General features: G+C 45.5%; 1 protein-coding gene across 1 annotated transcript; it reads left to right on the forward strand.

The window, feature by feature from the left end:
* Positions 1-202: 202 nt before the first annotated feature.
* Positions 203-13590, forward strand: GARIN1B (golgi associated RAB2 interactor 1B). Its single transcript, XM_019930934.3, has 6 exons — positions 203-498; positions 1603-1787; positions 2751-3003; positions 7242-7363; positions 9991-10037; positions 12936-13590. The coding sequence occupies exons 1-6, from the start codon at positions 250-252 to the stop codon at positions 13100-13102; spliced, it is 1023 nt and encodes a 340-aa protein (XP_019786493.2). The 5' UTR covers positions 203-249; the 3' UTR covers positions 13103-13590.
* The last annotated feature ends 1116 nt before the right edge of the window (positions 13591-14706 follow it).

A 14706-nucleotide genomic window follows, 5' to 3' on the forward strand; every position in this document is an offset into this window, starting at 1 on the left:
GGGAGCTCAGGTCCTGAGAAGGGCTGGGGCCTGTCAGGGCACTAAACAAGCTGTGAAAGCACCCTGGAGGAAAAGGGAGGCTCCTCTGCATTTCCCTTTCCTGCAGGCCTGCCCTGGTTTTTCATGATGTCATCCATTCATCATTGTGATCTGATTGGTGGTCCCAGGCCTTGGCCAGCTGCCCAAGGCCAGAAGGGAAGAGAGAGATCCCAGGACAAATGCGCAACAGGCCCCTGAGCATGTGCGGAAATGCTGTCATCAGTTCCACATAGAAAGACTTGGAACAAATCGAAGAAGGCAGCCAAAGTCACAAGATCCTATCCAACCTTCCCTTCCCTGAATGCCTGGGAAGAATTCAGGGGCCTCTTTCCTGTGGATAGGGAACCAAATCCTGGAGTGGGCCTGGGTGTGGAGGAGGCACTGCTCTGCCAGAGGGTTCATTCTCCAGAATTCAACCTGTTTCCTGAATCAGTGGTGTTTGAAAGCAACTTTGTCCAGGTACTCTTGGGCCGCTCAGAATGGCACTCCTTGATTCCTCTAAATCTGTTCCCACAATGTGACGGAGAGTCTGTCCCTGGAACTGGAGTGGAGTGACAACTGAGGCAAAGAGAGGAACCTGAGGCAAGGCTACCCCATCTGACCCTGACTTTGCAGAGCTCCAGATAGGTTTTCTCCTGCAGTCACTCTGGGGAGAGAGGTCAAGTGTTGTCTGCTCTGAGTGGAGGATTTGGTAGCTTCCTCCCTCGATTTACTTCCTCTTCCAGGCTGTCAGCTCAAAGCAGATGAACAAAGAGGCAGTAAAATGAGCTGCCCTTTGAGGGTTCAGAACAGAAATGTTGGTGGGTGAAAGAATAGGAGCTGGACGCCCAGAGAGATCTAGGCTCAGAGTCCGGTCCACTGCTTTCTTATCAGGAGGTGTCATCAGGAAGGTGACCTGCACACCCTGAATCCCAGTTTCCTCTATTGTAATAAGGGTGGGACTGACCTGGCTGTTCCGTGAAACACAGGAGGCAAAGGCTTTAGTGCAATGGCACTCAGTGCGTTTTTGTTTCCTTGTCTGGGCTCCCCTCAGGCCAGATGGAACCCAGAATAAACAGAACTTGGAAGTTACAGGGACCTGACAGTGCAGAAAAGGTGCAGGAGATAATAGGGCCCCTCAAGAAAGTGCCAAAGGACAGGTTCTTCAAAGAAAATCCAGGAAACAGTCTAGGGAGGATTCACAGAAGTGTGACACACGTCAAGGAACTCTTGTGGGCAATTGCTAATAGTAGGTAAAGTAAATACTGGTACAGTTGTTTAACCAATATAGGTTAAACTGCGGTTCCCAACAAGCGATGATTTTGCCCCTGCCACCAGGGGGCATTTGGCAATGTCCGAAGACATTTGGGGTTATCGCAATTTGTATGGGGGGAGGGTGGAGATTGCTCCTGGCATCTATTGGGCAGAGGCCATGGACGCTGCTAAATATCTTACCGTGCACAGGACAGCTCCTCCCCCAAGCAAAGAATTATCCAGCCCAAAATGTGAATGGTGCCTCTCGCCTAAAGCATACTGCTGCTTCTGCCAGTGCTCAGACTGTGCCCTGGGGGTGCTGCTTTGCAGGTCAAAAAGAGCAGGAACTGGATAGGCATCTACAAAGCCTCCAACACCATGGCCCTTGGGGTGACCTCCTCTGTGCCCTGCCTGCCTCTTCCCAACATCCTCTTCATGGCCAACGTCAAATGGCACCATGGGCAGAGCCAGACATGGAACCAACCAACTACAGCCCCCAAGATCATCCTGAAGAGGTCAGCATCCTGAAGGGGGGCAAAGGGGGGCCATAAAGTGGACAGGAGTGAGGGCCAGTCTACACGCCCTCTTTCCTTCTCGCTGCATTCACTGCACTGAATTCTTAGGAAATCTCTCCACTTGGGGCCAAGGGGCAAGGAAGCCAGGCAGTCTGGCAGATGAAGCACTGGCTGAGAGATGCAGGTTCTAGTCCTTATGCAACTAACTAGACTCAAATAATTTTTGAGTCACAGGTTACTTGCTGCATTGCAGTCTTCCTACTGGTAAAGTGAGTGGAGCGAAGTCTCACTTGGAGCTGTAACATTATGCTTGTCGGGGATGAAACGGCCCTTTTAGATGTTTGAGCCTCTTCTGTAGGATATCTCAGGAATCTCTAGATATTCCCAGAAGCCCAAGTAAACCCTTCATTGCTCCATGTTGCTTCAGTGATAGACCTCTCCATTATGTTCTAGGTACACCTATGGCAAGTACAGCCCAGACCCAGCTGACTAATACTAGATCCAAAGCCAGCTCCTTGAATCTTAGCTCCTTTGGGAGGAGTAATGGAGGCATTGAGGTCAATGAATGGACAAGCTGGACAGTGGGACCCAGCTCCTGTTGTGCTCTCAAGAAGGAAATTGAAAAGCCCTATGATCCCAGCTACCTTACTCCCGGGCTGTCCCTCTCAAGCAGGATCCAGGGAACACCAGCATGAGAATCATGGCAGGATGGGTAGAGGTTAGAATGCAGATTCCAGGGGCTCACCCCAGACCTACTGAATCTGAATCTTTGGGGTTATCTTGAGGCGTCTGCATTTTAAACAAGCTCCCCAGGTGAATCTGATCTCCCCAAAGTTTGAGCACCACTGTGCTAAGCATTCTCTCTCCTACCCACCAAAGCCTCAGTTCTGAAGGAGACACTCCTCATTTTAATGAAGACAGGGTTGGATCAGAAGCAATGTGTGTCTTCCCTCACGCCTTCAGGATTCTCCCTTTGAAGTTTGTGGAGCTCCAGGTCTGTGACCGCTTTCAACGTGTCCTGCGGTTGAGGACAGTCACGGAGAAGATCTACTACCTAAGGCTCCACCCTGACCATCCTCAGACTGTCTTCCACTTCTGGATCCGACTGGTTCAAATTCTGCAGAAGGGCCTGTCCATCACCACCAAAGACCCTAGGATTCTCGTCACTCACTGCCTGGTACCCAAGAACAGCTGCAGTCCCTCAGGAGACTCACAGGTAAGTGGGCACCATTGGCTCCTCCAGCCAAGGTCAGAGCTGAGCTGTAGAGCTTCAGTGAGCTGATACGGGGGCACCCTGGGAAGCCTTGCCTTGGGCCTTTTCTAACCAGCTTTACTGATTAAAATTCACCTGAGTGTACAGTTCAGATTTTTCAGTAAATGTATAGAGTTGTGCAACCATCACCACAATCCAGTTTTAGAACATTTCTATCACCCTAAAAAATTCCCTCATGCCCATTTGCAGCCATTCCCTGTTCCTACTTTCTGCCCTAAGCAGCCACTGATCTGTCTTCGATCTCTACTCATATTTCTGAAACATTTCATATAAATGGAATCCTATAATATATAGGCTTTCGTGTCTGGCTTCTTTCACTTAGCATAAGGTTTTTCAAGTTCATCCATATCATAGCATGGGGCCAACTCTAGGGTAGAGTCACAGACTATCAATAATTTATTCCTTTCAATTGCTGAATAGTATTCCATTGTATAGACATACCATGTTTTATCTATTCACCAGTTGATAGACATTTGGATTGTTTCCAGTCTGGGGCTATTATGAATAATGCTGCTGTGGACATTTGTGTACAAGTTTTTGTATAGATGTATGTTAGGGTATGTTTTCATTTGTCATGGGTAGATTCCAAGGAATTGGAATTGCTGGGTCATATGGTAAGTTTATGTTTAAACCGGCAAACTGTTTTCCAAGGTGACAGTACCATTTTACATTCCCTCCAGTAATGCATGAGGGTTTTAGTTTCTCCGCATCTTCACCAGCAATGGTATTGTTGGGAATTCCCTGGCGGTTCAGTGGTTAGGACTCTGTTCACTTCTGAGGGCCTGGGTTCAATCCCTGGTCAGGGAACTAAAATCCCACAAGCCACATGGCCAAAAAAAACAAAAACAAAACAATGGTATTATCTTTTTGTTTGTTTGTTTGTTTTTTTTGCGGTATGCAGGCCTCTCACTGTTGTGGCCTCTCCCTTGGCAGAGCACAGACTCCAGACGCAGGCTCAGCGGCCATGGCTCACGGGCCCAGCCACTCCGCGGCATGTGGGATTTTCCAGGACCGGGGCATGAACCCGTGTCCCCTGCATCGGCAGGTGGACTCTCAACTACTGCGCCACCAGGGAAGCCCAGTATTATCTTTTTAATTAAAGTCATTTTAGTGGATGTGTTATGTTTTTAATTAGGGTTTCCTGTCGAGCAACTTTACATGGGCTTATTAGTCATTTATATATCTTCTTGGTGAAATTTCTATTCAAATCTTTCTTGAAACTTAAAAATATATATATCTATTTAATTTATTTATTTGGTTGTGCCAGGTCTTAGTTGAGGCAGGCCGGCTTCTTAGTTGCAGCTCACCTGCTCCTTAGTTGTGGCATGCAAACTCTTAGTTGTGGCATGCAAACTCTTAGTTGTAGCATGCATGTGGGATCTAGTTCCCTGACCAGGGATCAAACCCAGGCCCCCTGCAGTGGAAGCGCAGAGTCTTAACCACTGGACCACCAGGGAAGTCCCTTGCCTATTTTTAAATTGATTTTTTTCTTCTTATTGAGTTGTAAGAGTTCTTTGCATATTCTGGATACAAGTCCTTTATCAGATGTATGATTTGTAAATATTTTCTCCCAGTCCGTGAGTTGTCTTTTCATTTTCTTAATGATGTCTTTTGAGGAGCAAAAGTTTAAAATTTTTATTTTATTTATTTATTTTATTTATTTTAATTTTTGGCTGCGTTGGGTCTTTGTTGCTGCACGCAGGCTTTCTCTAGTTGCGGCGAACAGGGACCACTCTTCATTGCAGTGCACGGGCTTCTTATTGCGGTGGCTTCTCTTGTTGCAGAGCACGGGCTCTAGGCGCGCAGGCTTTAGTAGTTGCAGCGCGCGGGCTTAGTTGCTCCGCAGCGTGTGGGATCCTCCCGGACCAGGGCTTGAACCCGTGTCCCCTGCATTGGCAGGTGGATTCTTAACCGCTGCACCACCAGGGAAGCCCAGAAGTTTAAAATTTTGATGAAATGCAGTTTATCAATTTTTTCTTTTATGGATCAGGCTTTTGGTGTTGTATCTAAAAACTCTTTGCTCAACCCAAAGTCACTAAGATGTTATCCTATATTTTCTTCTAGAAGTCTAGAAGACTTAGCTCTTACATTTAGGTCTCTGATCCATTTTGAATTAATATTTGTGAATGATGTGAGGTAAGGGTACTTTTTTAAGTACTTTTTTTTTTTTTTAGCCTGTGGATATACAACTGTCCTAGTACCATTTGTTGAAAAGCCTATCCTTTCCACATTGAATTGTCTTGGCATCTTTGCCAAAAATCAATTGACCATAAATGTAAGGATCTATTTCTGGCTTCTCAATTCTGTTCCATTGATTCGTTTGCCTGTTCTTGTGCCAATCCCACAATGTCTTGATTAATGTAGCTTTATAGTAAGTTTTGAAATTGGGTGTTGTAAATCTTCCAATTTTGCTCTTTTTCAAATTGTTTTGGCTATTCCAGATCCTTTGCATTTCCATGTAAATTTTAGGATCAACTTGTCGATTTCTACAAAAAAAAAAAACTCCTGCTGGAATTTTGATAAGGACGTGGAATTTATATATCAATTTAGGGGAAATTGCCATCTTGACAATATTGAGTCTTTTAATACATGTATATCGAATGTCTTTCCATTTATGTCAATCTAATTTCCCTTAGCAATGTTTTGTAGCTTTCAGTTTGCAAGTTCTACACTTCTTTTGTTCAATATATTCCTAAGTATTTGATTGCTGTTGATATTATTGTGAATGGAATTGTTTTCTTAATAATTTTTGCATCAGTCATTGAAAATGTACAGGAATACAACTGGTTTTTGTGTATTAATCTTGTTTATTAGTTGTAGTAGTTTTTGTGGATTCCTTGGGATTTTCTACATATGTGCATACATTCATGTCATCTGCGAATAAAGACAGCTTAACTTCATTTCCAGTTTAGATCCATTTATTTGTTTATTGCCTTATTGCATTAGTTAGAACCTTCAGTACAATGTTTAATAGAAGTAGCAAAAGTAGATATCCTTGCCTTGTTCCTGGTATTAGGGGAAAAACATCGAGTCTTTTATTAAGCATGATGTTAACCATGGGATTTTTGTAGATGCCCTTCATAAGGTTCAGGAAATTCCCTTCTATTCCTTGTTTATTGAGAATTTTTATCATGAGTGGGTATTAAATTTTGTCAGATGCTTTTTCTCCATCTGCTGAGATGATCACATATTTTGTCCTTTATTCTATTAATATAGTATATTACATTAATTCACTTTTAGATGTTAAACCAGCCTTATGTTCCTGCAATAAATTCCATTTGGTTACGGTGTGTATGATCCTTTTTATATATTACTGGATCTGGTTCCCTAGCATTTTGTTAAGGAGTTTTGCATCTATGTTCATTAGAGATATTGGTCTGTAGTTTTCTTGTGATAGCCTGGCTTTGGTATCAGGGTAATACTCACCTTACTGAGTAATTTGGGAAGTGTTCCCTCCTCTATTTCTGAGTTTGTGACGATTGGTGTTACTACTTCTTTAAATATTTGATAGAATTCAGGGAAGCTACCTGGGCCTTTTTGCCCCAGGCCTTGTAGTATAATGAACAGAAGCCTGACTTGAGTTACAACACAAAATCCATGAAGGCCGAGATTTTTATCTGTTTTCATCACTTCGATTCCCCAGTGCCTGGCACGTAGTTGATATTCAATAAATATTGAATGGCTATGAGCAGTGTGCACAACTGGGGCATCTCTGGGGTATCACAGGCAACAGGAAAAAAGGCAGTTTTACTCTGGCATAAAAAGTAGCTCAACGTAGGATATTTCTTAGAGAAATGAATTTGAAAAACATTAAATTCCTACAATAAACATTTAATCCCCTTCCATTTAAATATAAAACCAAGTAGCATAAGCTTTATTAAAGTTTATATTAATAGGCTATTCAATAACATATTAAGGTATGTTAATAAGAATAGCTTATCTACTAAATTATGTTTAAAGTTTTCAGGGACAATGTTATTCTTGGGACACCAAAGGATATTTATAACAGTATGGAGGTATAAACAAACAGATATGGCCTCAGAATTGCCTCTCTCTGCAGTTGGCATGGCTCTGTCTGATAGGACAGCTGAGTTCTAACCTTTAGGGTCTGTACCATGATATTAGGAAAATGCAGAGATGCTGAGAACTTACACCTGGTTTTGCTTTTTTCCTCCATCTAGTTAGTGCAGAAGAAACTCCAAGCCTCCCAGCCCAGCGAGAGCCTCACGCAGCTGATGGCCAAGGGGGAGAGTGAGGCCCTCTCTCAGACTTTTGCCGACTTGCACCAGCACAACCAGTTCAGGTACATGCCTCAAATCCAGCCAGCATGACGTCCCCAGATGGTCTGCGCTGGGAGATCCAGAAACCAAGTTATCTTGGTTAATGGGCACAGGGAGGTGCATGAAGTATTGCCCCTCAGTATCCAGTCTGTATTCTTGACTCAGGGCAACCTTTTCCTGGTCTCTTTGCCTAATTCTCCTTCTCCACAAGCATCGTGGGCTTGACCCCAGAGGAGGAATTTTATAAAAAATGGAAAGTAGCTTCTTCAATATTACGAATAAATTAGTAACACAGGTGGAAAAGTAAAACCTAATTTCTAAACTCGTTTCTAGTCCTACAGAAAAGTAATCAAAATGCTGTTTAAAATGTCATCATCTGTCCCTGGGTTCCGTTACCTACTTACCTGGCCTCTGCTTGAACTTTATGGAGCTTCTATATTACTTTTTTTTTTTTTTTTAACGTTTTCTGGAAAGCTCCCTCCTGCAGGCCTGTCTTCTCCATGCCTGAGGAAATGTCCTTACATGTACAGATGACTAAGGGTTGCGTCTTAAGACTGGTTGGTATGAGAGAGACAGAGGTCGAGAGCACTTAGACCACAGGGCACCACGGCCAGAGAGCAAAGATAAAATGGGAACCGGGGTCCTAGTGAACTTGATTTGTGGTGTCAAAGAAAAGGAAGAACAGAAAAAAATCAGTAAATGTCACCAGAAGAGAAAAACGAGGTGTCAGAGAGAAGGAGATTTTTGTCGTAACAGGGACCAGCAACTCAGAGACAGAATTTAAAAAAAGAAAGTTTTGTTTGTGAATGCCAGTGATAAACTGAAAACCAGGAGAGCTCAGAGGATGCAGTCTCTCATAATGGGTAAGAGCTCACACAACCCTGGGCCCAAGTCACCACTCTGACTATGAGCCCTTGGGGGCATATTGCTTAACTCTGCTGGGCCTCGGTTTTTACACCTATAAAGTAGAAATTGCAGTACTGCCAACCTCAAGCAGATCGTGTCAGGATTCAATGAGCTCATGTGCATCAAGTGCTCGGCCCATCCTCAGCAAATTTACAGGAGGATGTAATAAACGCTCAATTAATATTAACTTGTAGGGAATTCCCTGGCGGTCCTGTGGTTAGGACTCTGCGCTCTCACTGCCGAGGGCCAGGGTTCAGTCCCTGGTCGGGGAACTGAGATCCCGCAAGCTGCGAGGCGCGGCCAAAAAGAAAAAAATTAGCTTGTATTTTTAATTCTAACTTGAGCTGGAAGTAGAAAAACTATTAACACAAGAAAAAGACTTGTTAGTTGCCTGCTGTTAAAGAATTTATACTGGGGTTGTCACTCTGTATATCATACAGAGATCTGTAATGAAGGAAGATGTAAGATGGTAAGATGTCACATTGCTGAGCTGGAGAGCCCTGGACTCTAATGGAGGAAGATATTTGATATCTAATAGCGAGATATTTTGACTGTCTTAGAATGTTAACTTACAGATTTTCTTTATTACTCTGGGAAGGACGGCTTCTGTTTATTCCTCACTGGTCACAATTCAGTCACATGGCCACACCCAGCTGCAAAGGAGGCTGGGAAATGCAGCCTCCATTCCACATAGCCATGGGCCCAACACAAAATTAGATGTTCTGCCCCGGAGGGAGAAGGGAAAAGGGCATGCTCGGGACCTACTGGCAATCTCTGGCACAGACAGCTTTTAATATCTCCAGGAGGTCAGAGGAGTCAAAGACCTGAAGGAGAAACATGCACAAGCCAGTTAAAGGGTGGAGAAAGCTGTGCAGGGTAAGGCAACAAATGAGGCTTCGCCCTGAGGAAGAAGCTTGGTGAGTGCAGAGAAAGGGAAGGAAGGCCAGTAGGGAAGTGGGGATGGTGGTAGGACGACATATGTAGAAGTGGGCAGGGACCAAGCCAGGCAGGGGCTGGGAAGCCATGCGAATGGATTTAGGCTTTAAGTGTAATGGGAGCCTTAGCAGCATTTTAAACAGGGAAGTGGCGTGATCCTATGTACATTTTAAAAAGGTCATGCTGGCTGTTGCAGTGACAGTGATTTGAAGAGAGGGAGGCTAGGTGTGGAGGGACCAGCCAGGGAGCTATGGCAACTGAGTCTGGGCTGTCATGTACAAGACGGATCAGAGGGATGTGAGAAACAGGGAACATTGAATTTTTGCTTCCTTGTCTCAATAATTGCTTTGTACAGACATTTAGTTTCTTCTCTTTAATTTTTCAGCATGAAGCCCCGAGTGATGATCTTTCTCCTCATTTAGGCAGGTTCTAGTCTGGTTGCGGTTATAGCAGTTTTTGCACGTTGGCAGCAACATGCAATGTACAGCAAATAAAATAAATGGCCAAGACGCAGGACCAAACAGATGGAGTCACACCCACTCCACCTCAGCAAAATCAGCAGCCTGGGTTCTGCTGCCCAAACTCCACCCCATCCCGCCTCCCCCTTCCCTATTTTTTCTTCTGCTACTTTAATATGCGTCACACCCACCCAATATAGTCACAGCTGGCCTTTTTCACATTTATATCTGCCTCTAAAGCTTTTGTTGCATCAGGAAAAATATAACTGGAAAAAAGATTTAAAATGAGAGTTTCATGCTCTATTCTTTTCCTTTTGATTTCCATTTTCTTGATCCTGAAATGGCTGGAGTTCCAGGAGCAGCAGAAAGACAGAGAAAAAAAAGGACAGTCCAGGTAACGGAGGGCACGGGGCACCCTTGTCTCGGGGAATTTTCTGCTCTGCAGATATAGGAGTAAGATTGCCTCTAGTACCCCACCCCAACTTTCCTGGTGCTGTCAGGGTTGCCGTCATCCTCCTGTACCTTAGGTTGAGTTCCTCCGGGATCTTTGGCCACCATAGTCAATTTGGCATCAAATCCTATTAATTCCTTTCTTTCAAATGTTTCTTATATTCTTTACTTCATTTCTACTCCCACAGATCCCACCCTAGTCCACTTTATCATCTCTTGCCTGGACCACGGCAGCGATCTTCTGCTAGTTCGTTCATTCATTTATTCATTCAAAAGCATGCACTGAGCACTTGGTAAGTGCCTAACACTGTTGAAGGCTTTGGAATCACAGTGAAGAAAGACACAGCACCCCCTTCAAGGGGTTTATAATTTTTGGAGTCAGATGGGTAAGTCCCCAAATTACATAACCTCTCCTTCCAGGCAACATTCAAAGCTCAAGCCTGGGGTGCCACAGGAGCACAAAGACAGGCCTCCCTCTCTCCTCCCGGGAAGCTGTCCCAGAAGGCCTGGGGTCTGAGCTGAGTCAGAGAGGATAAGTACGAGTGGGCTGGCCAAGGCGGATGAGGCGGGGTTTCTAGGAAGAGACGCAGAGTCTGTGTGAGACAGCATGACCCATTCTGGAAACAGCAGCCCTGTTCCCGATTTATTTCTGGGTTCTAGTTTACCCCAGATCCACTCATTTTGGCATGGATGATCCTGCATGAACTTTCCCCTCGTACCCATCTCACCTGGTCACTGTCCCCTCCTCAAATGGGAGCCCTCTGACTCCTCCTGTTCTCCAGCCAAATCTTCTGCTCTGGTCAAACCTCAGCTACCCTTCCCCATGCCTTATTCATCCCCCTCTCCTCCCTTCCTCCTGATGCCACCCTAAATCCTACCTAACCTTTCAGGTCCACTCACGCCACCTTCCTGCCCAGACAAATCTCTCCTTGGTCATAACCTCTCTTATACAACATACTATCCCTGATTGTTTCATAGGCTTAAGTCTTGTTTCTTCAACCAATACTAAATTTTTCTGGTGCCTCTGAATTTCTACAGTGGCAAGCACAGGGATGGGAACACAATAGGAGCTCAATAAATATTTGTGCACCACACCACTAAGAAATTATTCCTCCAAATTGGCTCAGGAGGCAGTCAGAATATCATGTTATATTTAGAGATTTAGAGGAATGTGTAGATCCCAGGGGAGCTGTGCCAACTTTTATCCAAACCAGGGGTTGCAGCTCAAACATCTGCAGGGGGTATAGAGGAGTAAAGAGTCTAAGTGTCATAGATATAAGAAATGGCTGGGTTTTCTCTCAACTCTATCATTGGTAAAACAACAGCTGGGCTGACACTTGGTTTCAGCATTGAGGAGACAATAGGGAGTGGTGGGGACAGTGGCATGAAAAAGTGAACGTTTCAATTAAAGCTTCAACTAATTGTTGCCACGCTGCAACACAAGCCTGGAGTTGCCAGATACTCTGATTTTTCAAGAAAAAACAAAAATCTGAATTTTTATATCACATACCCCCCCTCCCCACTTCATAAAATACTAAAGTACAGTACAGGCCAACACTTAGTGAGCAAACAAAAGGTATCCACAGACCAAAGTGAGCCCGGAGGCTGCCAGTTCACAACCCCTGTTCTATATGGTAAATAGAGCTGATTGCTGGCCCATGTTTTCTCCAAGTCTAGAAGTGCTTTCTCATATTATGTGACTGCTAATACAATGGTGATTCATTAATTAATGTTTTTCCACATACATTCAAACACAGACACACACACATACACACACATACACTCAAAACATACCGCATGAGATTAGAGTTGAAGAAGACAGAAATAGAGAATATTTCAAACTTATTTCTAGGATTTGAGAGAACAGCTAGAATTTCAGACTCACAGGCCATCTGTGTCGTGGGAACTGTTGTTCCCAAGATGCCCCTAGGCTGATTTCAATTAATCATCTTGGGGTGTCCTCAGGACCCTGCTCTTTCCTCGGAGCTGAAGGAACCCCTCTTTTCTCTTTGGGCGAGGTAGTGTACCCTTTCAGTTTGGAAGGACAGTCACACCCCAGCCTCTTGGAACTTCTGGATGACGAGAGAGAGAGAGAGAGAGAGAGAGAGAGAGAGAGAGAGAGAGAGAGCGAGCGCGGGCGCTACATTTGGAAAAGCCAGCGTCCCCAAGCTTACCTGTGTAGTTGAATCTTTCAACTCCCGATCAGTGGGCGGTGTGACCTATCACAGTGCTTCCCAAACTTTCATGTGCAAATGATCCCCTGAGGATCTTGTTAATATGCAGATTCTGATTCAGTGGGTCTGGGTGGACCTGAGACTGCATTTTTCACATGCTCTAGGTGATGCCGAGGCTGCTAGGTTGCAAGCCACCCTTTGAGTAGCTGAAGCCAAGTGGACCAGAAACAGGCTCTGGCTTCAGGCCATCTGGGTTCAAGGCCATTGCCAGTTCAGCTAGCTGAATCTCCTAGGGAAATTCACTTGGTTAACCTCTCCAAGCCACGTTGGTTGCCTCCTTTTACTGGTACTGCCTTGTTCACATGACGTAGTGGTAAAAACACGGGCTCTGTTGCCTGGTTATCTGGCCTTGAATTCTGGCCTTGCCGCGTCATTTTGTGACCACAGGTAAGTGACTTAAACTTGCTGGGCCTCAGAATCCTCATGCAGCAAATGGGGACTGTGGCAGCACTGACCTCTCGGGGGTGGTTGTGAGTATTAAAAGAGCATTGACGCCTGTAACTGTTTGGAACAGTGCCTGGCCCGTAATAAGCACCTCGCAAATGTTGGCTGGCCTCTGTGAGAGTGCTCTGTGAATTAAAGTACACAAATGCATGCCCTTTTTGACCTGGAAAAAAACCGTCCCAGCGAAGGCTCCATCCCTTGCACCCGTGACCTCAGTTGGAGGGAGTCGTTCACGTATGGAGAGTGGGAAAGAGAGAACCCCACTGGGCTGCAGCCCCCCTCACTCCTCAGCACTCTGGCAGCCTCCGCCGGCCCCAGCTGGTACCACTCATAGGTACGGTGATGGGATTAATCCAGCTGCCTTCCTGGGACAGGCCTGGAATTCTACCTCAGGTCTGGGTTCAGGTCCTAGGGTCCTGGGGATAATTCCAGGAGGCTGTGGGGTGGGAGTGGGGGGCCTCTTTCTTTCTTTTTTTTTAAATTATTATTTTATTTTTTAATAAATAAATTTATTTATTTATATTTGGCTGTGTTGGGTCTTTGTTGCTGCGCGCGGGCTTTCTCTAGTTGCGGTGAGCGGGAGCTACGCTTCGTGGTGGTGCGCGGGCTTCTCATTGCGGTGGCTTCTCTCGTTGTGGACCACGGGCTCTAGGCGCTCAGGCTTCAGTAGTTGTGGCTCGCGGGCTCTAGAGCGTAGCCTCAGTAGTTGTGGCGCACGGGCTTAGTTGCTCCGCAGCATGTGGGATCTTCCCGGACCAGGGCTCGAACCCGTGTCCCCTGCATTGGCAGGCGGATTCTTAACCACTGCGCCACCAGGGAAGCCCTCAGCCCTCTTTCTTCCTGCCCTGTTCTTCTTTACCTCCAACTGGCCTGAGTGAAACCCTAAGTATGGCACCTCCAGGGCCACCAGAGGCCCCTGGGAGTTCCTGCAAGTGGCTCTGAAGGGACAGAGACTAGCAGGACGCTGTCGTCACTAGAGCTGCCTTCTCCCTGCAGTGTGGGAAGCATGAGGGTCTGCCTCTGCAGTGGGGAGGGGGGAGCTCCTTTTCCTTCCCTGAGCTCCTTGGGGGCCCCAACCTTCCACTGAGGAGAGTGGGAAGGAGCTAGGGGCCCTAGCTGGGGTCCAGCCCTTATCTTCCCAAACTCCAATCCTCATTCATCCATCCATGTATTCATTTAACAGTTATTCATTAAGTACTTCCTTTGTGCCTCTGTCTGACCAGAGAGACACCCTTAAAGAAGGTAGAAGTGGTTATATGTTTTCCAGAGTAAAGTATTATCAATAAACCACTAACTCTTACAAGTTACCTGTTATTAATAGTTGACAATTTTAAAAATTAACAGAAGTATCTAGGTGCCCACAGAAGAGCTTTTGAGGTGTTACATCTTATTGAAAGTTTTTCGCTCCTACTCCTACAGGAAGTTCTATTTGAGCCACACTTTCACACTGGAGAGAATCTATGCAGCCCTCGCCAACGCCACTCTGCAGCATTCAGCTTTCTGAGGGACTCTATCTGGATGGAAGGGAGGAGAAAGCTGTAACTAAGGAAAAACTAGAATAATCTCACGCTGACAACATAGCCTTTCCCTGGAGAACCACTTGGGAGCATGGCTCCTGGATGAGAAGCATTATTCCAGCATCATTCCCGTCCATAACTTCATGTCCTCACCACTGCACATCACCACACCTCACCTCCGTTCCAGCACAAGAAGTCGTGCTCTCAGAAGGACCAGGACCAAGAGATGGAGAGAAGGAAGGAAAGAGAACCAGGACCAGAGGAGAGGTGGAAGAGAACAAAACGAGGGTGAAGAGGAATGTGGAGGGTGGAAACCAGAGAAGAAGGAAGATGCAGAAAAGTGGTGACAGAAAGAAACAGAAGAGAGGACAAGAGAAGTACACCTCTGAGAGAGGCCTCACCGAGCTTCTATTTATCTAAT

The sequence above is a fragment of the Tursiops truncatus genome, chromosome 9, assembly GCF_011762595.2.
Source record: "Tursiops truncatus isolate mTurTru1 chromosome 9, mTurTru1.mat.Y, whole genome shotgun sequence".
Taxonomy (NCBI): domain Eukaryota; kingdom Metazoa; phylum Chordata; class Mammalia; order Artiodactyla; family Delphinidae; genus Tursiops; species Tursiops truncatus.

Coding starts and splice junctions, on each gene's coding strand:
- GARIN1B (XM_019930934.3), top strand. CDS start 250: ATGCTGTCATCAGTTCCACATAGAAAGACTTGGAACAAATCGAAGAAG. Junction 1,788..2,750: donor CCCAAGATCATCCTGAAGAG/GTCAGCATCCTG, acceptor TCACGCCTTCAG/GATTCTCCCTTTGAAGTTTG. Junction 3,004..7,241: donor GTCCCTCAGGAGACTCACAG/GTAAGTGGGCAC, acceptor TCCTCCATCTAG/TTAGTGCAGAAGAAACTCCA.